The sequence below is a fragment of the Phasianus colchicus genome, chromosome 11 (assembly GCF_987193195.1).
Source record: "Phasianus colchicus chromosome 11, bPhaCol1.hap1.1, whole genome shotgun sequence".
NCBI lineage: Eukaryota > Metazoa > Chordata > Aves > Galliformes > Phasianidae > Phasianus > Phasianus colchicus.
In genome coordinates, this window is record NC_143446.1 from 7438836 (window position 1) to 7465268 (window position 26433).

General features: G+C 41.5%; 1 protein-coding gene across 8 annotated transcripts in view; it reads right to left on the reverse strand.

Moving 5' to 3' along the window:
- WNK2 (WNK lysine deficient protein kinase 2) overlaps positions 1–26433 on the reverse strand; it is a 106115-nt gene that overhangs the window by 67002 nt on the left and 12680 nt on the right. For all 8 annotated transcript variants that reach the window (XM_090148141.1, XM_090148142.1, XM_090148144.1 and 5 more), the window contains exons 3-4: positions 2776–2948; positions 1582–1802 (exon numbers count right to left, since the gene is read on the reverse strand). In XM_090148141.1, the coding sequence (XP_090004267.1) occupies positions 1582–1802; positions 2776–2948 (394 nt within the window). The remainder of the gene's footprint in view (positions 1–1581; positions 1803–2775; positions 2949–26433) is intronic.

Here is a 26433-nt window from a genome sequence, read left to right on the forward strand (position 1 = left end):
CAGATAGCTTGCCAGCAACCTGCAGCCCTTTCCATCATTGAATTTGTTTGACACAGCTATGGTCTGACAGTGCTGTTATAGGAATTCATTTTGCAAAAATTAATATTGATATTTCTGATATTATTCCCAGCCCATGAGCAATTGTTACACTGCAAAATAAACTATGGGAAGGAATACTGCCCCTCAAAACAAACAAATAAAAATACATTATTACGAAGTAAAAGCTAGAGAAACTTAACAGATACAAACTAACATGATTTCACTGAAATCAGCAGTCCCACAGCAGCCAGGCCTATATCCACAGCATCAATCTTGCTGCTACTAAAACAATATTGGGTTCTCAAAGTATGAAGGCACATCAAAGTATGAAACTTGCACAGAGATTGTAATAAATATAATCCCTAAATGTATGAGGTCCTATAATTACTTTGGCAACCACCGCTTTAAAGATAGCATGCCATTTTCATAGTTAGGAATAGTGGCTGTCACCAGCAGTCTGCTAATTCTAGTCATCTCAAATCTTATTTCCATTTACATAAGGAGCCAAATTATGACTATGGGCACAGTAATTTCCCCCACTTTCAGCATCCTTACTGAAGGATTTATAACTTTCTAGAACCATCACCTACAGACCTGAACAAGGCCAATTTGCTGAGAAAGATTAAGGTAAAAAAACTAAACCAAAACATTTGAGAACTCAGGGAAAGGATATCCCATTTGTGTTTTTCACACAGAAGTCATTAAATTTCACTTTTGCAAAGGAATGACCTCCTTTGACACCATTCAGAACACATCCTCCCAGTTCAAGCAAAACCAAGCTCTAATACATCCCTACGTGGTACCCACATGAATCAGCTCTTGTGTACCCTAGTGGGAATTTCCTTCAATTTTGTAGCTACTGATTTTTAATAAATTGCAGCTGTTTCAGTAGAATTCTGCCAGGATCATGTTGGGGCATAGACAAGCTCTGCAGAAGCAACTTATTTTGCTGATGCCCAGTGACTGGGGATAAGCTGTTCTAGCCAGGGCAGCTCTTCTGTGACCTCCCTGCAAAGACAAGAAGCCTCCTTCTGCAGGGCACTGCTCAGAGGATGGGCTGCCTCTGCCTTCAGCTGAAACAACTGTACTCATCCCCACTCACTGGAAGCAGAAGACTTCCCAGCACCACCTAGTTGGTGAGACAGCAAGGCAGCATGTGGCTTCCATCCCCCATTCCTCCTCTTTTCCCTCCCAAACAGGCACTGAGCCTGCTCTCAGGAGGATGAGATGCACAAGCTGTTGGGAACTGTTGCTGCTTCTCTTGGAAGAGAACAGAGAAGAATTTGTGGATGCAAAATAATATTTCAATTAAAAATTTACCGCTGTAAAGGAAAGAGAAGGCCAAGGTAACATTTCCTAGATAGGCCCTACAGACAGACATTTTTATAATGGTATAAGGGGAACGGTCACAAAACCACTTCAATCTCTACCACCAGCCAACATGCAAAAAGCAAAACTCTACTGTGAAGTGTGAAGAGCAGACAAATTAAAAAGACAACCATCACACCAGCAGAAGGAAGCCAGAGAGAACAGACTGGTTACCTATTACACTTTTGGCAAACGAAGCTCTCTTGAGGGTTGCCAGACCTAAGTCTCCTATTTTCACAGATCCAGTTGGTCCAGTAATAAAAATATTGTCACATTTTAAGTCTCTGTGAATTATTGGTGGAGTTCTTGTGTGCAAGAAAAGAAGACCCTTCAGGATTTGCCGGCACCAACTACGCAGGACTTTTGGTTTCATCACTTTAAATCTCTTCAGATACCTACAGAACAAACAGGCAGAGAAGCTGGTTATAAAGAAAGCAAAGTGTTATTAAAGATTCTCGGGGCTTTAGCAGCTGAAATTCATTTTTGATTAAAAAAACCCTTATTAGATATCATAATAGCAGCTCAGAAATATCACCAAATTGGAAGAGATCTTTTTTAAAGGAGGAATTAGAGCATTCATTTTGGGGAAGGAAGATAATAAGCATTTTTGGTGCAAATACAACCAGATATTTGCAAGTCTAATAGCAAAGCAATTCACTCCATGCAGAGAACTGATTTAGAATATGTTTTATATATCCAGAACAAAATAATACTGAAAATTAATTTTAGGCACAAGACTTTGGCCTCTGTATCATGCACGTACATTTTTACTGTTTGTCTAGAACACTGATAAGAGGGAGGGTACATTTTGGAAAAACATAAAACTTGCCAATGCATTAGCAGAGCAGCACACTGGATATACGCCGTGATGAGCATTGCTCCCATTGGGGCTGCAAATCTGCTCCAGAATTCATGCCAACTGCTTTATATCAACCTTAACAAGATTGTCAGTAGCAAAGCTATTAATATTGTTTAGTAGATAACCTAGAGCATCTCCTGCTTCAAAAGGAGATTCTACCATGCAAGTGCTATTCTGACTTTGATAACAAAACACACAAATACAAGAGCAGAAGCAATCACAGAAACACACACTGACAAATGGAAACGTCACAAGCACACAATGAAACAAGGCAGAGAACTGCTTCCAGTTACGTAAGTGAAGCAGAAGATCGGGGAAGGGGAGACAGAGGCCGAAATTCTTCCTGTCAAGTCAATGCAGTCTAAGCACAGGGACGAATGACAGACACCAGAGAACAGCTCCATTTTTATCCTTTATCTCGAGGTGCCTTTTTTCAGAATGCAAAAGTAGGATTTTTCTAAAAATTTCCATAGCTATTCTTAGACGCTCGCCAGGAGCACAGTACTTACGTCTTCAGTGTTCCAGAGGTCATCAGTTCGGTAACCAGCACGATGCACCTTTTTCCTTTTACACAGGATTCCCAGAAGTCATAAAACCTTACAATGTTTGGGTGCTGTAGACCTTTCAACATTTCTGCTTCCTCTTTAAATCTCTGTCTCTCTACTTTTGTTAATTTTCTATCCTATAATCCAAAATAAAACACTGTTAGTACGGAATGGGCAGAAAACAAAGCCACCATGCTGCTACAACAGTCAGAATTCTTGTTTTATGCTTGCATCAAGAACACTTACAAAATCTTTTACGTAACGGATGAGCAATGTGTATGAACAAGTGCACTCGCCTTAAACCCAGTGTCAAGAAGACAAAGACTTGCCTCAGAACAAAGAGATGTCTGTACTAAGCTACATGACAGCATTAATATTTCAGGCAACATAAACATACCAGTGTCCTGATGTATCAACACACGGCTATTTACTTCTTGTTTTTGTGAGGATCATTGTCTGAGAGATTAATAAACACAGAGTTCCACTTCCAGGTGTGCAACGTCATCACTAGCAAAGCTATTGCCTGCTTTTACAGCCCTGAATACTGGACCCTGTAAATGGCTGCACCTGTGAACACATGGCAAGGGCTTCTAGGTGAGGTCCCCTGAGTAACCCCACTGCCTGTGCAGCTCCTTCTGTCTCTCCAGGGACGAATTAAGACAATACGTCAAAAAAAAAATGAAACAAAACATTTTTTTCCCTATTCTCTTTCCTTGCAGCCCTGCTTAATTTCAGAGCTCTCTTTAAAACTGACAAAAAATGACTCAAAAAATTCTTCTTCATGGTTTTCTTTGGGTTGCACATTGGCTGCATGGCTACACTTACAATTTTAGCTCAGAAGCGTGAGTGATGCCACATTCTACTATTCCATTTTTTCCCTGAAGAAATTTGGAAGCATTTACTCCAGGTCGTAAAGCACAAGTTTAAGCAGCGCTGAAGCTCAAGAAAAGCTGCTTTCCTTCAAGAGCTCCTGGTGCCAGAAACAGCCATATGCAACTCAGAGACATCAACCAAGTCCCCCCCCCACTCACCACCTTGTTTCTCAGCCCATTCTGCAGGCACAGCACAGGAGGGCTGCAAAGGCAGATATCCCAGCAGAAGCCTTCCTGTTCTAATTAGCACCACCCAACCTGACAGCAGGCACCTTACTCCACACATGGCCCCTGCAGAGGTGTTTCACTGGGGGCCATGCAGCCACTTGGCTCACGTCCCGCGGACAGCAGAACGTGCCTGGAGCACTGCAGTCCACTGCCCTAGAAATGAAGCGTTTTAGTTCTCTAAAAGGCACAATTGTGTAACTGTTCTTACTTACAGGAATGCAGGCTCACAAATCACTGAAATTAATTAGTTCATATAGTAACCTCGGACATTCTCTTTTTCCCAGTTAACTGGGGATGTTTGCAGCAGTGCACACTTAGCAAATTGAATTGGCAGCCCACTCGTTTGTAACCGAGATCCAGAGTGGCAAGGTCACTGCCATTTTTGATGCAGCCTGCCCTCAGCTGCGATTCCAAAGAGCTCAATGCAGCCATGAGAATTCACAGGGCTGCAAACAAGCCAGCTTTGCACTGAGATCTCACCCAGGAAAGCCTAGGTAGCAATGACGATGTTTTAGCTGGGCTTGGAAGACAAAAGGCTGCTGCTCCACGAGCACAGGGCAGTATTGCCCTTGGAGAACCCGAGGACCCGGCCCCATCACTAGGCCAGAGGGGAGCACCCGGTCAAGCAGCTCTTGGCACACTGCTACTCCTGCTGCATTGGCTTTGCTGCATTCTCCGTAAGTATTAGAAAATAATAACAAAAAGGTTGCCTAATGAGCCAGCACAAGAGAGCCTGAGAATTGCTGTCGAATCCATCATTCCTTCCCCTACTGCTGAGTTTCCTCTTAATTTAAGCCCTGTAGGATAAATCAGACACCGCTGTTAGGGAGGAAAAGGAATGAGCCCTTGTGTGAGACAGGAAGAGCTCAGCCAGGGCCAGCAGGGAAAGGGAAAGAAGGCAATGCAGATCTAGCAAGTTTTGAAAAGCCTTCTAATTAACAGAAGTGATACTGAAACCCTCAACTCTTGTTTCCAGATTTCTGAGCACTGGGAGAAATTTTCCACTGCTACTTTATGGACAACACTTAAAATACCCTTCAGACTTTACAGACCATCATGCTGTATATATTCTACACATTAGGAGCATGTGGACTGACAACAAAATATAAAGTACTAAAACACAAGCTGAGCAACAAAGTGATTTTGGAAGATATATTTTCTATATAGCTACAGGTAATGTTTGTTATATTTCCTCAGTCAAAAACCAGCTGAGCTCACACTCCTCGGGAGGCAGCCTGGGCCCATTTCTGACACAGAGGAGGGCAGGATGAGGCTGTGGTCACAGCAGCTGCATGGGCACGAAGGTGTCCCCAGCACAGAGGTACTGTAAGGGCACAAACCAAGCTCTGCAAATTCCACGAGGCTGAGCCTGACATGAGCTGTTTGCCAAAACATAAGCTGTTCCTGAAAGGGCTTAGCAGTTCAACTGCTTGCTACTCTGGAGCAGCAAAACCTGAGGGACTCAGCATTTAGACCAAACCCAAAAGCCTTCAAAAGAATCGCTGACTCTTATTCCTTGTCATTCAGCCCTCCTAAAGCGGAATGATTCTGTGTTGGACACAAGTACATAAGCCAGAAACAACTTTAGGACTAGCAGTTTTAAGATGGCAACAGGATTTTCTGGAAAGGCCATGCGAAAGATAGCAAACCCACAGAGCTGGATGTAAGGCACCACCATGCATAATCCAAATTCAAACAAAATTTATGAAAACTTGGGGGAGTGAAAAGAGTTTCCAGATTCACCCACTGAGTCACCAATTGTCACGCTGCCTGCATGGAGAAGGTTTGCAGCCCCACACAATCAAACATGCGGCTCTCGGGGATGCCACTGTAACACAGCACACGTCCACTCAACAAGCTCTGCTTGGAGCTGCCCTGCAAGCTCGTGGTCCGTCTGCTGCACCACACTGATGGCACTGCTTCTATTCTGATCTTCCTCAAGACACGAGACTTGAACAGAAAATTGGAAGATGCTTTTAGTGCGATCTGAGAGATATCAGCCAGCAGATACCCGCGCACTTTGTCTCCTTTTAAGGTACCCCAGCTGCTCAGCTCTTTTGCCCGCATGGGGACGCAGCCTTGGCTCAGGAAGCTGCATTGTACTCCCATTTAAAATAACCAAAGGTTTCTAAGTCTACTACATAGCACCAAAGTTTCTAAAATAAACTTCAACCTTCGAAAGTGATCACACTGAGCTGGTTTGGCTCTTTCAGACTAACTGGCTTCAAACAGAACCAGGCACAAAGCAAGCCAGCTGCTCAGTCTGCATTACCCCTAAGAAGGAATCTGTGAATTTAACCTGTTCTTCTATCTTAATAAACTGTGAGGAACAGTCAGCTTAGAAGGATTCAGCAAAGATTTGTCTACTGCAGAACAAGAGCAACAGTGAGACCAGATAAAAGCAGCTTTCTCACAGAGCTGCATCAATTTTGCACATACATACACAATGCAAACTCATACGTTCAGCCTGTTATTTTACTGCAGTGACATAATCAGAAGCAGACCTAGCAGCATGGAAAGCACTAAGCTACAAGAACAAATTTGCTCTTTTAAGCAGATAGAGGATTGCACCCACAGGATGGCTGGACAACTCATTCTCAAGTGCAGCACTGTCAATCCATGGTCAGCTGCCTTAGCTGTGTTCAGAATTTCCCATTTTGTTATTACATCTACTTTGAGCTCCTATTACTATTATTACCTATTTACTGTGTGCTCCTGCAGGAGTGTGGCACAGCAGTGTGCATGCAGGCTCGGTATCAGCAGGTGCACAGGCACTGCATCAGCAGGTGCACAGGCAGAGCCCAGTCACACATGCAGCCGGGCTGTTTATGTCTCTGTAATTTAACCTTTCACATAAATAAACAGGCATTAATTGGCTTGGAGCTATACAGTGTATCCTTCACTATGAAAGGCAGTCTGTAACAGACAGATAGATAGTAAGTGTCAAAAAAGGCTATAAATTGTAAGCCACCTTTTCAATGCTAGTTTTCTTAGCATTCAAATTCTTCCTGCTGCAAACCGTATGATAGCTGCATGAGCAGCCTTAAGCATCAGACTACTGAAAGCTATTCCCTTCTTTTTGGAAGGAACAAAAACTCCCAATTAGTACAACATATCATTGTTCTTGGTAAATTATTTATCAACTCACAGAGACTTGAGGAACGTGGTGTTTGTAGCAGGATGATGCATATAACTAAATTTCCTACTTGTAACTCGTATTTCTACTAACCAGCTACTACCCAAGCATACGTGCTCTCTGCTTCTCCCTGTTCTTTCCAGGCAGAGCTACCAAAGCCTTCTCTTTGTTCATATAAAATCTACCCCTTCATTAATTTCCTTGGTGAAGTACGCTAGCGAAGACTGGCATTAGTACATAAATGTGTTAATAAAATCAAAGAGAAGGCTACGAATTACGTTTCTGGAATGACACCCAAATTAACAGCAGGAACATGTTCTGTTAGTCATCCCCAAGCATAATTTCCTCCCGGCTGTAACATATGGGCTCTGACTAACTCTTTGAAAGTTATACAAGCAGAAGGCCAGCTTTCACCTGAGCTTGTAGAAGATTCCTAAGAAAGATTAAGAAGTCAAGTTTCTTGCCTCCTACTTGTGAGAGGCTAACGGATTTGGGAATGAACAGTATTATCAACCAGTAAAGAAATGATATGAAATGGAAGAAAAATTAAGATTATACCAAGTTTTACTTTGACACAGTCATGCCTAACGACGCTTAGAATTACAGAGCTGTACTTTGCTAGCTATTTGTTTTTGCCTAGCCAGACCAAGTCCACAGGTTGGAACACACTTCAGTCAGCTTGGTGAGACAGAGGTGAGCCAGCAGCACCAGGCCAGAAGACAAGGGCAGGGCTCACCTCCAGCACACACACCACTACATCAGCTGCGCTCCTGTTAAGGGCTGTTTTCATCTTTTATCCAGGCTAGCAATGAAGAAAAGGAAACCGAAGAGGCACTTAAAATGTGGGAACGGAAATCAGATAGCTAAATCAGCAGAATGAACATCTGTTTCATACCATTCAATTTTTATATTTGTGTGCCAGATCTGTACGTTTGCTCATGCTCTCTCAACAGAGATCACCTTGAAATATCAATCAGCAGCAGGATTCATTGACAGCTCTCTCCCACACAGCTATAACCTGCTTTATTTCAAACTTATGACCAAAAGTGCAGTTCTGGTCTGCCCTGTGAGTGTGAGAGCCAGACACCAGGTGTGGGAGCACACAGCACACACCAGACACTGCTTGCTTTGTTCCTGCTGTGAACTTGGGAGACATGTCAGCTGGTACCTGCATATCACTGTTAATTCCTTAAATTCTGCACTAGCAGTACTGTCTTTTCCTGAAAAACATCATGGTTCTGGAAAAGTTCTCAAAGTAACCAGCAAAATAAAAAGATCTATGAGTAATAGAGATTACACCTGTGCAAGGTAGACGATGTGGGGTCTGTACAGCGTTACAGAGGGTGACCAGACTTCTCACTTCAGGACAGGGCTGAAGGCAAGGTCTGTTACAAGGGAATTATGCAGTTTGTAAAAAGTGTAAGTTAACAGTTTCAGAATCGTCTTGTGCTTGACAGAGAAACATAGTACCTAGATGCTCTGTCCCACCCCATGGGTCTCCTCCTTTCTCCATCAATGCTTCACAATTCTAGAAATTAATTCTCTAATTTCTGAAGAATACAATTTCAAAACCTTTCACCCATGCTAGAGAAGATTGTCAAGAGCATTTTCCAACAGCTAAGCATCTTTTTTTGTTTGTTTGTTTTAAGTTATTCCTTATGAAGAACACTATATTAAATAATCTTCGAGAAATACTGGTAGAAATATATCATTCTTACTGGCTATGGAGCAAGATACAGTGTACTATAAAATCTCATCTCTTCCATCTTCATAACTTTTGGCAAGTTCTTCTATAAGAAGCAACTTCAGCAGGAACAAATCTGGCTTACTTAACCTTTTAATACTGTAATTCAGAGATTTTAAAAATTCAAAGGCCTTTGGAAATAATGATGAACATTAACACATTCAAGAAGGAACCAAAAAGCAATTCTTTATTTAAAATGAAAACTTCTCTCCTGTAGTACAATCACTTCTCACTTTTAAGATTAGTCTCATCCACTATCAGAAGAATCTAGGATTTCTCCCAAAGACAACCGGGAGCATGAGCAGGCTTAGACATGCAGCACTTTGGACTGTGAAGAGCTCGAGATGTTACCAAAGTATCTCCTCTCACGTACCAGGTTTATGCCCTTGTTATCATTATGCCTATGCTATCAATTTGTAATTGCACTCAGGACCCTTTATTCCCACTCCCCGTACATCCAGTTATAAACATGTGTCACTTCAAGCAGTTCTGAAGTAGAAAATCCCCCTTCTGCAAACGGCCAACAGATGCCATTAGACAACTTGCGAATCAGGAAAGATTTTTACAGCTTCACTGCACATCAGCTTTCAGCCAACATTTTTTCTCACTAAGTCACCCTCTGTGAAATTACAACCTACTATTTGTAAGCTGTATTAACGAAGCACAGGGAGGTTTCCCAGTGGTAGCTCATTTTCCAAATGCATTAAAAGCAATCCTTGCCCAAAAGGATGCTCACAATTCAGTGAGCAGGGCCTACAGGAAAGATAGCAAGAAATAAAATTTATTTTCCTTGCTAGAAAGCTATAAAAAATTAGGAGCTGAAATCAAACCATTACAGCTAAATCTGGCACTGCAAAAAAGCTGAGCTTTCTTTCCTGCTGGATGAAAGTACAGTTTGCCCCTTTTTGAACTGCTTAAGGGATATATCCTATGGTAGAGTGAGAATGAAACTCACCTCTTCTGTGAACTCAGAAGTTAAAAAACTCGCCCTGCAAGGTGCAGCAGGAAGATGAATCAACATCCCAAAGCAAAGCTGTATTCAGGGGTCACGAAAATACATAATAAACCAACACCTTAGCCAGAGACTGTTTTACAGATCAAAACCTCCAAACCCAACTATGGTATGATAACCTACAGTTTAAGAAGAAAAAAAAAAATCATGTCGCAAGCAATTGAACTAATTGCAGGCAGCACTTCATTAACTCTCTTAATTACCAGTACTTCACAGGTTCTACATGAGCTTATAAATCTAGATGAAGTACCAGAAACAGTTCAGGCATGCCTGAAAAAATGACTTTTTCAAATGAAACTGAAATAAATGCATGTGGGGAAAAAAAAACAACCAACAGATAAATCTTGTGACACGAGATCACCAAAATAAAACCTCTGCTAGTCACTGAACACAGAAATAAAATAAAAAATAACAAACAAAACAAACAGAGAGGAAAAAAAAAAAAAAAGCCAGACCATTTCAGACCTGTCATGAGATTTGATATTTTGTTGTTTTCTGGAATTCACTTCTGAACTAGCATTCATTAAAGTTTATGCAACAGTTCATGCTGCTTTTAAAAAAATCTTTTGCCTCACTTACTTCACATCATCCATAAATACAGTATTTGGACACATAAAATGCCTAATGCTATCAGACAGCATCTCTAAGAGATGAAGCCAAACTCCCACGTGCCCGTGGCCCCATTCCTATGTGTCACCCATAGTGGGCTGAGCACAGCAAAACCATCCTGACTTCTGCTTTCATTTCCAGGAGTTTTTAAAGATACCAGCTGTAAGTTGGAAGACCCAGAAAGATCATGCAAATAGCATGAGAGATGCCACTGCCTGCAAAGGGCTGCCACCTCCTCAGCCTACTGAGAGGGAAGAGAAGCCAGGCTGCCCGTGACAGATAAACATCCATCCATCCATGCTTTTTCTTCAACCTTCTCTCCTTATTTCAAGGCAATTTGCTAATTAGCTCATTTTATGAAAATGAAAACCCCTCGAGTTTCTCTCCTCCATGCAAGCTCTGTGCTTTCCATAGGGCCTGATGGAGAGGCGCATTCCCTCCCTGAAGGCCGCAGCGCCATTTTGGGCTGTGAGAAACCCGGCCTGAGCTGCTGCCCACCACCAACACCAAGCAAAAAACTGCTGTTTTCCCACATTACCATTCAGCTTGTCAATGGCAATGCTCATTCAGACAATTAACTTTGCCTGTGAAAGTAACCGACACAAAAGAAGAAATAGCAGAATAAGCCAATTTTTATTTAGACTTGCCCTGGCAAAAATAATTTAGCTGCCTCTCACATAGCATGCAGCCCTGCATTTCTAATAGCAGATTTTATTTATTTTCCTTTCAATTTCATCTCATTATTGCTACCATTTCCCATCCTGCTATAATATATCAGCTTGGGACTTCAGTTGCAAAACACAAAACACTTCATAAAGTGAGGTCCTTCCCCATGAATAACTTACAATCCCAATAAAAGGACGATACTCACAGCCACCAGCATTGAGAAAGAATGAACTGTTTCCTCAGCCCAAATGCAGCTACCTAGCACAGATCTCCCAGTGCTTGTCAAGTGCCTGGTTCTACAAGGAAATCTGCTATACACAGAGATGTTCTCATGGGTTTGCAGCTTCATTAAGGTATTCTGTAAATGATTAAAATGTCCTTTGCATTAGTAGCAAAGGTAAGAACCAGCTAAAACACGTTCATTTCTATTTATTGACAACTGGAGAAGGTGACATCTGTATAATGATTTTTATATAGACTTCTAGATGTTTTCAATATTTATTAGTTTCTACTACATTAATTTAGAAAAGTCCCTTAAGATAAACCACTATCTTTAGAACTTGCATCTAACCAGAAATGCATTAAGAGAAACACATTTAACCTATTTAGAATGGAGTCCTGTTAAGTGGGTACACGTATTTTCTACCTCCAAACTTAAGTCTTTAAACTGTGCTGAATCACGAAGCACAGGTTTAGGCCGTCTCATCAACCTTAGAAGACACTCACCAAGGAGGCCTTCAGGCTTTGTCCGTAATTGCAAACTGAGTACAACTATTATTCAGTAGTTTTTTTTATTTTTATTTTTATTTTTTTGTAGCTATTATTAACTCAAAAAATTTCAAATGAGCAGAAAAACACAACACACCCCAAAACTTCTCACCAAAGCAGACAGCTGGACTGAAAAACATTTAACAGCCTTGGTTGTAGGAGGTCAGAGAAGCATTCACAAGTTCTCCAAATCTTTAGTCCTACACAGTGATGAATGCACCTTATGTTCAATTGTTCTTTTCACAAAAATTGCCTCAAGACATGCAAAAGGAGTTAAAATATCTTTCTCACTAGTTGCTGCCTACCCAATACAGCAGGATACTCCAAGATGAGAAGACCTGCCTGCAAAGGCCATCAGGAGGCACCTTTCACCAGGAGAAGGGCACTTTGCAGACAGGTACCCCTGCTTCTGAACACTCACACAATCATTTATGTGGTGTTTGGAAACAACTTGGGAAAAATTCTAAATGCTAAGGAGAGCTGCCACTTTTCCTGCATTCCTAACACCACTTGACAACCTGCTAGAAAACACTCAAAGGCAAATGCCACGCTCCTGGCCAGGATATATTAATCAACGTCTGCCACAATGGTTAAGAACTAAGCTGAGAGCATCAATTCATAACCAAATATTTTTCTTCTTTTTTGCAGACTCTTTTGCAAAGCGTGACATTCTATAGTCTTGCCCAAAAAAATAATACTAGCCTGTCAGCTAAAACGTACTAACAGCTAAAAATTCAACTTCACATCCCTTCAACAGCAAAGCATGAAAGAGTAACAACAACATAGCTTCATGAGAAACAGATCCTGGCTACTTGCCAATGAGATTATATGTTTGGGTTGATAAAGATAATAGCATTGACATAATAAACTCAGATGTCTCTAACACATTTGTTTCACGTTAGGAAAAAAAAAAAAGATGATACAGAAAACATGTATTTATATAAGTTATTAAAAATTTGGTTCAAAATCATTAAAAATATAAATTATACATATAAAAATTGCATCTCTTTGATGACATTCAGGAGCCTACATCTTTTTCTAATGAAGCGATTCGTATTTTCATAATAAACTGTGGAAAAAGCACGGTTATTAATACATTTTACGCCTTGGAAAGAGTTAGAATGCTGAAGCATAAAGATGAGAGGTCACAAAGAGACTGAGATGATTGCATAAGCTGGGCACAAGCACTGCCAACGCTCCACCGATCATGGGTTGTGTAACTCAGGCCGCAGGCTGCAGAGGCAACCACGAGCAGAATAGCCAGCTTGGCACGGCTGGAACAAAGACACAGCAGCATCACCAGCCAGCACGGCCTCTGGGCAACAGGAACGCGAGGTTAAAGTAGGAGCATGGAGCAAGAAGGGTCTTTGAATTTCCCTGTTGTGATTGCAAAGCATGCTCTTCAATATGCACCTTAATGTGGGTCTAGATAACAACGGGCCACGAGCATCACTACAGAACTGGGCTACACTGACCGTGACTCTAAGGAGCTCAATCTGCTCAATGCGTCAGAGAGAGAAAGGAATTATCTGGTGACAGTCTGTAAACAAAATAAAATTCAGTGTGGGAAAACTCTTCTATTAAACGCAAGGCTATCCTGAAAGCTGAGATTCCCATCAGCAAAAAAACACGCTTTCTCTTTCCTTAAAGCACAGTGAACCACAGCGAGGTGGCCAGCAGCCTCCATTACTGCTGCCCATACCTCAGGGCTGGGTGTTTTCCCTAAGCAACATGCTTCACTTCACTCAACAGGCCTGGCCTTGAATCAGAGATTAATCTGATCTAAAACACGTATGAACCAAGGTCCACAGGAGATCCAATGAGATGATCACAGTGCTACTTTCTGACTTGAAACCTCTGCAACCACACTACAATCAGCTGCTCTTGGCCAAAGTCCTGGAATACTAATTTGAATGCTGGTTATCAAACACGATCAGGAGCACTCAAACCTTGGCTAGACGAGACACATGAAAACATGAAGTCAGCAGCACCAAGTCTCAACAAATTTGAGCTGTGTTAAGTGATAGGAGCTCTTGCAGCTAATCACTAGGGCTGGAAAACTGGACAAGCAAAAGAACCCAAAAGCAAAAAAAATAAAACATTTATTCATCTATATCTTGCACTGGTACATTCAGAGTTGGCGGGCATACATAGGGTTTTTGTAGGTCGGTGTGTTCAGACCTCCTGAAGGCAGATCTTCAGTTAGCTAAAAATCTCAAGACTACATAAGTATGTATTTTAGAATGTAATGCAAAGAATATTTGATGTACCAGGTTTAACAAGTGGCATCAGACATTCAGAGACTCTGCAGAAAGTCAGAATCAATCAGAAAACTGAGGACAAAATATACAATTCTATTAAAGATTTCAAGAACAGTATACTTCAGATACTTTTAAGTGAGAAAAATTGAGTTATGGAAAGGAAAGTAATGGCCTCGTAGCATGGTCTTCAATCTCAGATTTCACGAGTAGGACAGATATAAGATATTCTTGTTAAAGAAGCATTATTTGTCAGAAAAAAAAAAACCAAAAAACTTAAGTATGATTAACTGCATATTATTTCCTATACTTTTAAAACCCAATAATAAACATAACTAGAAAATCAAAATATCCAAACCAATCTATTCTCCAAGGCAATCGTTTACTTTTTTTTTTTAATATTGCAACAGGCAAGATGCTTGATCACACTAAATAGTGGTATTTATTCTCATTGAAAGGGGAATATTTGTATTTCCTTTCCATACTTCTACTGACTCCTTACCCCAAGACGGCAGCACTACCTGCCTTAGATCAGTTTGTATGAAAGACATCAGAAAGCCATCAGAAAACTCCTTTCAGTTTGGCCAGTGCTTGACTTCAAGTGCACTAACAAGGCACTACAGAAGAGAAGAACCCAAGTTACAGAGAATTAACCCAATGGAAGTACTTGCTCTCCACTATTAATTAAAGCAAATAAAAAGATGGAAATTCCTTGGAATGAAACAACCAAAGAAAAGTTATATTAATATAACAAAGTTATATTAATTTGAACAGCATCACATGAACTTTTTTTTTTTAAGACAAATTGCAATGCCTGCAAAATTTAGTACTGAAGAACCATGTGGTTCAACACACATTAAACAAATGGTTGTGTATTCAACAGATGAATAATATTAGTGTTAAACACTCTCACTAAGTAATAAAGAGTATTTTTGCCCCATGTGTAGACCTCTCCAATCAACACATGTTAAAAATGAAGAACAGCAAAAAAGTTTACTAGGAGTTAAGATAAACTATCTAGGAACAATGCCCAGTGTTCATGCAGTTTAAAAATGCACTATAAGTATTCTTTAAACTTTCCAAAATTCAAGTATTTCATCTCTCCTTGGAGATTTTCCTATTAATAAGACCAATCAATATGCCCTTTTAAGACTGAAAGCGCTGGTCTCTCTGAAGTCCCTGTGGCTTGCACAGCATGAAAGCTTTTTCCTAGTATGAAACAACAGCTTAATTACTAGTGATGGAGAACCAGCAATTCAAGTGAGACTTATTTTAATCACCAGTAGTAATGGACACTCACTGTAAAGAATGCAAATCCTATAATTCTGTTTCCCACAGTCACCAGCATAAGTGACAGGTGAGTACACAGAAAGTTTCTCTGGTCAACAAGTTATTGTTCAGTCATGAGGAAAATAGCACTCATACAGAAAAATGAAAGCACAGATAGAGTCCATAGAGTAGACAGATAAAGAGTGAAGAGAAGAACACAGTGTTTAACCATGTCAGGGGACATACCAGCAACTGCCTGGGGCCAAAGCGTCACAGGACATGGCCTTGCAGGAAGATGTTCAAGGCTTACTGAAACTAAAAGCAAACCAAACACCCTCAAATTATTACCTTATTTACCTTCGATTTCTGTTTCAGACAAATCATACAGCACTGCCTGCTACCATGCACCCAGCACCAGCTTCTCCCAGTGCTCACCTTGCAGCATTGCACCGCGGGGCTCCACGTTCTGAGCAAAACCAGCTTGCAAGAGGTTAGGGATGCAGTCACATGAGGCTTGGCCCAAGGGTAGGGTATTATTACCAACAATCCATTCTAAGGAGTTTTCTTGGGAAACCAAAGAAACCATTAGGAATATGTTCCACATAAAGTGCTTATGCTTGAGACTTCTGAACTTAAACCACTTCTTCCCTGTGAAACAGCACTAACAATAGGCTTCCACACTTCCACATGTCATTCATGACTCTCAATTTTAATATCTTCATCCCTTTAAACATAGTATTTACTAAAATCCATCTTTACTTGAAACTGTTTTGTTTTTTTTTAATAGTTCTCCTTTATTTGTTTCCTATAGAGATTTTAACAAACTTGGATTCGTGGAAGGCACAACAGACTGAGATAGGATGAATAACTTCAAGTCTGATTCAAGCAATCAGTAGAGTGGTCAGAAAGGCCTTGCCAGCATTCTTGCACTGGGCAACTTGTCTCTGGCACAGACCTGCCAGTCACCCATACACCCACTGCTCACATTATCCACAGGTGGCTCAGCAGGACACTTGCAAGGTGCATTTGTTATATGTGCCAAACATGCAAAAGGACACACCTGTTCTTCAGCCATCCACACCGATCAAATGGGGCTCTGTTTTTAGGTTCTGCTCTCTGACTTACCTTTCAGGTAGGGATCATTTATTGCAAGCTCATGAGAAAGAGGCAGCTCGCCCTGCAGAGTGGAATTCACAGAGCTGCTTCCCCAGAGCACAGTGACCCAATGCAGCCATGCCACCTGCCTGCTCTTGGGAAAGAAGAGGCAGACCTTCCTCCTAAGCCCCCCCGAGATATCCTTTTCATCACCCTAACCTTTTCCAAGCAATTCCACTCCACTTCTGCCACTGCTAACCTGGTGCCAAAAAGAGCAAACAGAGCTTGCTGCCAGCCTCCACAGCTCCTCCTTGGGCCAGCAGCGACTGGCTGGGCTTAAACACCCCCAGATCACCAAAACATGCTTGCTGAACACTCCTAATCCACTGTCCTACAGCAGACAGATCCTAAAACAGAGTTTGAAGAAAAGAGGAGGGGGAGAGGAGGGAGGACAGAAAAACTACTTCCCAGCTCCACAGATCAGCTCTCTCAGTTCATTCCGCTGGGTTATTACTTCTGTCTGCTACTCTACTGCAGTCTGAAGTGGTGGTTTTGTCTGTATTTGGAATTCTGGAAATTTATTTAGGTATCAAGACTTACACCTCCTTCAACAAACTGCCTCACTTCAACCAAATCATTTCCCTTGGGCACTGCTGTCTTTTTGAAATCAGAGTACGTAGACAAATAGCTGCATAATAAATTCAGGTAAGATGTCATGATAAATAACACAAATAAGGCATGAAGATATCTTGAAAGCTTATATAAGAGGACAGGGCTGTCTTCAAAACCCATCATCACATTAAGGTCCAAGGCTATGCACTCACCCAGATCTGGCCATGCATGAGCCCAAGGCGTGTGCTGCAGTCTCAGTCCCCACAGCTGCACTCAGGAACAGCAGCTTGTTCCTTTATTACAGCTCACAGATCTCATGCTAGGGTGAGAGTTATGAACAGAAGTTCATACATGAAAAGAACATGAAAAAATATTAAAAATCACAGTGTAAGTGAAGGCTGACTTTGAAATAGAAAAAAAAAAAAAGTATGCAAACAGATTCCTTTACTCCGATTGAAAGCTGTAAGGGATTTTTGAGCCTTCATACAATTTCTAAATTAAGCTTTGTTATAAATACCACACAGTGCATTACTGCACATTTCTCAGGTACTCACGGACCACAGAATGTTTCAAGATGCTAATTACACCTGATAGATCACAATTTGTCAGGAGGAGTCAGACGCAGCAAGGATGCAGAGGTGTTTCAGAAATCACAGCAAGTCCGAGCTGATTTGGCCACCCTTTTAGGCAAGAAAGTTTCTCTCTAGAAACTGAGCCTTCTGTTTATCCTACCAGGCAGAGCTTACAGGCACCAAAAGGGGCACATCCCAGGAAATCTGGGCACCTGACGGCACTACTGGTCTGCAGGAGGAGATGCAGGAGTTCTTTCTTCCAAATGGTGACAACCGTAGAGCTCTCAATCCTATAAATTAATATCCTGTTAGTATGCCAAGCAGCACCAGCTTGGGCATATGCTTATCTGATTTATTTAACACCATCTGCCTTCATGTGCGAAAGAACAGTTTGAGTCGCATAGGAGCTGAGTTAGTTTCCAGAAGAGCACTAGTGGAAGTGATTCACGCCTTTACTAAATAACACCACACAACTGTTAACAAGAGCACAAAGACTCAGTTTTGGTTAAGAAAACACCGTCATGGTCCATTGGCTTAATTCTATCCTGAAATGGAAGCATATGGAAAATCAGCCCATAGGGATTGGTGGCATTCTCCTAAACAGATGTTCTTGTCATAGAAAACATTTAGAAGGGAAGCAGGTGTGATTTGTGAGATGGCCTACAAACATAACCCTTTGCCATAACAAGAACACCATTTCCATTCAATTCTTGCACCATGCCAAGGCTTTGGAAGAAAGAAGAGTGATCATAAAACACTGACAGAAAGGCTGGGAGGCAGAATGGCCAACACGCATTCTGTTCTCACAGAATAAATGGAATAAAATGTTGTGCATTAAAATTACACCCAATAAAAACAGTAATAATCTTTCCCATTAGGTGTTATTTCACAAAAAGATACTTCAACACAAAGATACTTTTGTAACCAATTTAGAGCTGATTTGCCACCAATCGGATTAGTGTCTCCTGGTATTACTGCTGCCTCTCTCAACCACTCTTCAATTAATAAGCAGTGATTTCCCCTGGTCTATTTACTGGGCTGTTTTGCAACCCACACACCAGTCAGCAATGCCCTACTCAAAGACACAAGGCTTTGTGAAACCTAAGTGTTAGCTTCCACGTTTCAGCCTCAGCCAAACCTTCCTTTATTTTGACATCAAGCGTGTGTTTTTCTCAACTAATACCAAAAGCTGTTACGTATATTCTAGAAGTACAGACACCAGCTTTATGTGTTCAGGTTGCTCTGAGCATGCTGGCAAGCTGTTTGGTAAGTCACCCTCAGCAAGACTGGAGCCCTACAAACAGCCACCTTGGAGAATGCTCAAATGTTTCAAGAAGGTATCAAGAAAAGGCTCATCCATTCTGCAGGCCCTCTGAAAGATGCATTCTTTCAAAAACAAGTCAGACAGATTGAAAATCACCCCACCCCCCCCCATTCTTGACACTTAAATAATAATTAAAAAAAAGCAGCAGTAAAAAGAACACCAGTAGGCTATTTAAAACAAAAATCAGGAAGATAGCAGGAAATGGCAAAACCTACAGAGAACATTCCCACCACTTCCACAAGGTCAGCTGCCACGCAGTGCTGCCAGTTCCCTGTTTCAAGAGTGGCTGCTCCAAGAAACTCTCATCACCACTTCCACCTGTGAAAGTCAGGCAGCTGGTTTGCCCAGATCACTGTTTCGCTTAAAAATAGATTTCATGTGTTCTGTAGTAGACAAGTAGCCATCAGATTACATCAATTCATCTGAGCGCTCAAGTTCAAGGTTCCACTGCCATCATTTTGGTTAGTTTTCTGACTGAGTTTCCAGCTACTGCCAGGAACATAGACACACACACACACACACAAAAAATCAAAATTATAAGCAAAAACGTAAATGCATCAGCTGAGAGGCATCATGGTTCACAAACAGAATGAGAGCCTTCCTTTCTGTTTTTAAATAGGAAGCACTCTCAGGAAAACAAAAACCTGTGTATGTTCACAGGTATGTTGATTCACACAGTTGTAAGCCTGACTAACTTGAACGTTAAAATAGAAAAAAAAAGGATTTGCTAATAAGCATCTCATTTCCACATTCTTCTTTCCAGACTTTCTGCTTTATGCTATGGTGTTGCAGGTGCTGGACCTGAAAATTCAAGGCTCCAAGGTCATTGCAAGGACACATCATATAACCTTGTTCAACAATTCGGCAACAGTCATCTTAGAACAATCACAATTTTTGTCACGCCTTTCCTAAAGCAAATTCATGTTAAAACTCTATTTCTCCTCTGCATCCTGCTTACTCATGGCCAGCTTAGATACACTGCTTCTCGAGTCAGTTTCATCCTTCAGTCTTCCTTCCATTCCTTTTGCAGCCCTCCCTTGACCTGGATTTTCAGCTTGCCAGGCTAACCAGGCTAAGGTCTAGCCTCCCTTTACAAGCAGTTATCCTTCACGTAGTCCCTCTGGTAGTCCTGCACAACATGTTTTTCCTTCTTGAAAGCAGTGACCACAGCTGCAATAGTCTGCACCCAAACAAGTCACTGCTTCTCATGTGCTTTATCCATCTGGATGTAAAATGAGCACAATTTTTGTTGGCTTGGCTTTTATTTGAAGTTGCACCATAACCCTTGCTGTCTGAACTATCTGAAACCAGTTCAACGCACTCTTATTTTAATTAATGCAAACATAATTTGCCAGCAGCTCAATTTAAAGATGACTTATGACTGTTCAATTTACGTTGGCTCCGTCCCAAACTAAACCAAACTTACATAAAGCATGTGTTGACTGAAATAACAGTGCTCACAGGTCCCATCAAATCAATATGGATGCAAACATAATCTTGAATATATAGCCAATGCCATAGTGTAGAATAAATGAACGAGGCTTAAGACAGGAGCAATGGTTCCTAAATGATTCCTGACAGACCTGTACATCAGCTCCAGCAAACCTCCCTAGGCAGTATTTGTCAATACTTAAATGCTCTAAGTTGGAAACTTCTGTTTCACCCAACCTACATCTCCCCAGTTTCAATTTACACCCCTTAATTATTTTCTTCAACATAGCGAGCATGAAGGATCACTTATTCAGCAGAGGCTGAGTTCAGGCTTTGGGGATTTTCCTTAGAGATATCTGAAGAATAATATCTAATGTCAATTGTCTCTCCCCCCCAGCACCCCAAGCCGTGACCAATCTATTTCTCCATCTCTCACAGCCAGAAGCACACTGCAGCTCTCGACTTGCAATCCAACCAATTAGTCCGCATCTTTCCCCAAGTGAAATGCACAGACAGCATGCAGGCAGTTACCAAATGGAGTCATCCAACACTTTGTGTATTGTAACTGGAAAACAGAGGAACATCAGTTGAAACCAGAGTTGATGGCTCACTTCAGCCCACTGCTGAAGCACATCCCCTCTCTTCTGGGGAGAGCAGAGATTCTATGGTCATTTCACAGATTCTCAGTTCATGTTCAAAACCAGACAGCATTTCATTGGTCAGCAGGCCCCTGAGGTTCAAGTGTTGAGTTATTAATTTAGTTTACCTATGAGACCTGAAACACAATACTGCTCCAATTTGTTTACTGGAAAAGCTTTAGAGTATCTCAGTGTACTCACTCAGCATTAGAACCATATGACAGAGCACCCCAACTAGAGGAAAAACACAGAGAAGCCTACAGGCTTTGCAGTACTTGGGATATTAATCCTTCAGCAGAAGCAGATTTCAGAAAGGTTTGAAGAGGCTCACACATCCCAATTAGATGCTCTCCTGAAACAACACCTCAGAGAGGACTGTGCTGCTTATCATCACCAGGCTCCCTCCCTTCTCGTGACTGTGCTCACACTCACACCAACTGGGCAGGATCACTCCCCTTCCCCAGAACACTGCTGTGTACACAACTGCTGCCCTCAGCTCCCCAAGCAGCCGCACTTCAGCTGTGCTGCAATTCGCTAGCAGACAGTGGCAGCTGGTGCCCTCTATATCCACGTTACATAATTGTACCTCTGCATGCGGACAAATTCCTCCACTATCAGCTCTAACCATGTTTTCCAGTGTACATTCATGGCAATGCTGAGAGGAAGGAACACTAGAAACTCACTCTTGTGAATCATCATCTGGCTTTAATGCCGCATCATCAGAGCCTGCCCACCAAGAAAGCCTCTGAAGAAACAACCCTTGGAGGGGGAGAGGTCCCCATGGCAATCTGACCTGTGAGAGGACCCAGCGAGGTTCTGGCCTGGCTCCTCCAACACCCAACTCAATGAGCTTTTTGTTATCTGCTTGGAGAGCACCCGAGGGGAGCAGCACTTCCCCTCACCGGGTTTTGTTAACTGCCTTCACAGTCAGGATGCCAAGAGCACTTATCTGCACATCTATTTTTGAAGCCTGTTTCTGAATTGTAGTTAACACGGCTCAAACCCCTGCAAAATCTTCTCTCTGCCACGTTTTCAGCTTTGGCTCCTTATGATATTCACTCTCACTTTGCCTTCTTCCCCCCAGGACAGAACAGCTCTAGGAAACGCAGAGAGGTGTCACTGCTTCATATTCCAGTCAGTGCTGCAAAGGTACCTATAGGAACCCCTCTGTCAGACTCAGCCATTTCTGTAGGATCCAATGGGAGTTGAGGCACGGCTGCCAGAAAGCCCCGTGCCTTGGGGACACAGACATTAGCACAGCACCTGCTAAAACCCTGCTTCCTTTGAGCTTTGTTTTGAAAACCTGTGATGCTTTTGGTTAGGAGGTTATCACTGGTTCCACTAAATAGTGCAAATATTATTTCAAAGTGGGTTTTCTCTGTGATCCCTTACACAACCCAGCGCCATACGTGCCTGTGGTGCTCAGACTGTTTTCCACCTGCTGCACACACAGTGCTCAGTCTCAGCTGATAGAGCTCAATTTCTGAGGATAAAAAGGATACCTGAATAAATTCCTTCGAAGCCGACAACCTCCAACTGCAACAATTCAAACGTCGTTGTGCTTTTATCATAAACAAATCTACTTCAAATTTTTCATAATTTTGACTTCACACTGACAACTTTTAATGAGCTGGAGAGCATTATACAGCCAAGTACTATCGCATGTGTTGTCCTCTTTATTATAAGAAGCTGGATGTCAGACATACCATTTATTACAGGTAAAGCGAGGAAAAATTTCCTCATGCAATTAAATCTGCAGGTGAATGAGAAAGGAATTCTGAAACATTTCAACAGAAACACTGAAATGGAAAAAGATATAGAGGAAACATAAACCCTAAAAAAATGGCATGCACCTAAATTCAGAAGAAACCATTCCTTAAGCTCTGTTCAAATTAACTGAATTGAAGCAGGACTTGGATGAATTTATAGCTATAGGTCTCCACAGAATTCAGATAACACATCTGCAAGCCCAGTGAATTGTGCTTTACAACACAAGCCCACATGGAGGAATGGATTTAGGAATCATTAGCTGCAAATAAAAGGAGGAAGCAGAGCCAGTTAAGCCAGGACAGCCTCAAGTCCAGCTCTCTATAAATTGCTCCCACAGCTGAGATTCAGCAGAGCATCACTGACCAAACAATCCCAACAATCTCACACAGCAGAAGAGACAACCAGGCACCCAAACAAGGGGCAGCTCAGACCCCAGTGAGAGAAACAAACAAACAGGAGCTGCAAGGCAGAGCCAGGTGTCTGGCACCATGCAATTGCTGGATGACTGCTGTCATCACCTGAAAGCTGAGGCATCTAACTTATTGCTTTCCAGCAGAAGAAAAACCACATTTATAAAAAGGCATCACCAGCCTTTAAGCGTTAGCTCAGAGGACGTTCAGTTAGACTGCAAAGAGGATGTAACTGATCATTGTCTTATTATAGCTTTTATACGTTGGCTGCTGTTCCGAGGAAAGATGGATTAAATACCACGTCTATTTGGTTGGACTCCAAATTAAAAGCTCTGTGATGACCTTTCATTCCCAATAGTGATTTTTTTTTTTTTTTTTTTTTAGAGGCCTTGGTCCTCCAATGACAGCCTGAAAAATACATGGCTTAAAGTGCAGGGGACAAAAGTATCATAGAACATGCCTCTGTCAAAAAAAGATCCGCCCACAAATCCACAAAGCCCAATCCTGCAGCTTTCTGCCCTCCACGCCCCAATGAGAGCCCTGGGTACCACGGCAGACCTGCAGCAATAGGAGCTGCTGGGCTCCACGCGCTCGCAGCACTGCAGTCCCTGTGGGGCTCAGCACGAGCAGGTAGGGCAGTAAGCTGGCAAAGAGACAGTAAGCCCCTGTAACATCGTGTTAAGAAGTTTCACAGAGAGATAAAATTTTGCAACTCATTAAACACACACAGCCGATATTTTCGAACGCTGCCGCAGGCTCAGCCTTTAATAGGATTTAATATTTCCTACTTTCAGCTACCTAGGCGAGCCATGTGAAAGGACTAGCCATAATCCAGGGCTTCAGAGAGGAGCCAGGAAATACATCTGTAGGAAATGGAATGCCCTTACCTACTGAAAAAAAGAATTAAAAGCTAGGGTCGTTCTCTCACCCAAACATTACATTAAATCTGGAAAATTTCTCTTATCTCTTCCCACTCTTTCAATTAACCCAATTCCAGAAATGTGACCTCTTAACAATTGGTTTTACCTTTCCTAAGCTCCTGCTAGCTCCATTTCTGCACACAGCTTGTTTGAGCTGAGTTTCTTAAGAAATGAAGAGTCTGCATGCTGCCAGTCTGCTGTATCTCTGGCTTGCCAAACGCTCTGCAGTAACAAGACGCAAGGGCAAGCAACCAAAATTCTGTGCAAGTAGCAGCACAGCCTTTCTCTACTGCAAACAAGCCAAAAGGCACAAGTGCAGCTCTCACCACCTCCCATCTCTCTTGAGGGAAGTAGGGATGTATTGCTGCCCCTTCCAAAGCAGGACAGTGATCTGCAGCAAAGCAAGGAAACACAGCCAACAGGCAGTCTTCCTGAGAATTCATTGCTCTCAGCATACTCTGTTGAGCCTTTTATTTTGATGAAAGCTTGGTTTTTAGCTGCAGATGACAAAGTTTTCAAAGAGCACTTGTTTCCTACTAACACTCTTGAAACCAGATTTCCTATGAATAGCACTTAAAAAAAAAAAAGGCTAGAAATCTAAAAGTTGGAACTCAAAGAGCCTCCAAATAGCTGTAGCAAAATTCTAGGTATCTTAAAAGAGATTGCTAAGTGTTCAGCAAAGGACTTCTAGCAGAAGGAAGCTGGATTAGCTGTGCCAGCACTCACCCAAAGGCCAATGCTCACAAACTCAATGGTTGGAACACTGGAGTAAAACATCAGAACCTAACGATGGATTTCCTTATGGAAAAAAAACACATAGCATTTTTAAAATCAAAGAAAAGCTTTTGAGTTGTAAGGTGATTTACTGAAAATTGAGCCTTAACATATTTTCTGATGTTCTCAAAACAAGAAGTCAGAACAATTCATTGACCCTAGTGAAACAGAAGTTTTAGCACAGCCAGCCTCAGATCCTGATTTCATTAAAATGATCAACTCTTCAGCATCTTATGACATCATGACATGTGATCAGCACAGTCTATTCAAGAAGCTGATACATCAGTTGCAACGTAAAGAGGCAGTGAAAATGTTTTAACAGTAAGCCTTCTATTGCTCCTAGGCAGAACTTGTAGTTGCAAGTGAGCGCACAACCCACCCAAACCATTCCAAGTACTTTTTAAAGCAAGTGCTTGCGAATTCACAACCTAAAGACGACTTCTTAAAAGTCATTTAGGCATGCTCTGCCTGCCAGAAGTACATTTCATATTCTGCACTACAACTACTGCAGTCACATGCTGCAATTTATTTTAAAAACCTGCCTACTTTAAAGGGTCTTTTAGCAAAAAATATTCCTTGCGAGATCTTATCTAATTGCTACTAAATTTAAAGAGGACATCCAGAATTGTAAAATCTTGTATTTATCTCATCTGGACAAACTTTTTTTTCTCTTTATTAATATTATTGCATGTAACTCACATCCATCTCAGCTATAAAATGGGCAGAGATCAAGCACCCAAACAGTAAATCATTGCTATGAAAGCAAACAGCAACTCAACAGGTAGGAGAAAGGCTATTTAAATCAAACGAAAACAGCGATTATTTAATGAATTCTCCAATCTATCAGTAGTATTGTTACTAGATGCATCACATTACCCACTCAGTAAGGCTTAACACTATAAAATGAAGACAAATCACTAGCATGATGTTCTGTAAAACAGAAAGGAAGAACTACTGGATTGAAGAAGAAAAGAAAGCTAACATTGGAGCATATACTTTTACCTGCACATCTAGGATTAAGTAGAAGTCAATCAGCTGAAGTGGTTATTATAGATATGTTTATCTAAATATACATATTTAGTTATATATTTAAACGTGTGAAAAGACGTACTTAGATACTTCTATTGATTTACAAGTACTCTGCTTTGCCACTGTGTTCTCCATTGTGCCGACTGCAGTTCTACTACAGCCCTATATCCTGCTGCTGTGCACCATATATCATCGCCTTCATTATCTCTCTGATAAAAAATTGTTTGTTCACTTACATGGGTATTTTAATCTTGTGAGATAAGTACGATTCCAAAGTCCAGCTTTCATCACACCACTATCAGCACAGAGAATTATTTTCAAATCAAGTTTGCATGGCGATTTTGGGCAAATGTAAAAAAAAAAACTGCTGCTCTAGGAATGCTCCTGCATTTCAAATACAGAGCATCATTAAAACAGCTTGAGTGTAAGGCTTGTTGCAACACATGTATAAGCCAAGGCTCAGCAGTTTTAAAACTTTGCTACTC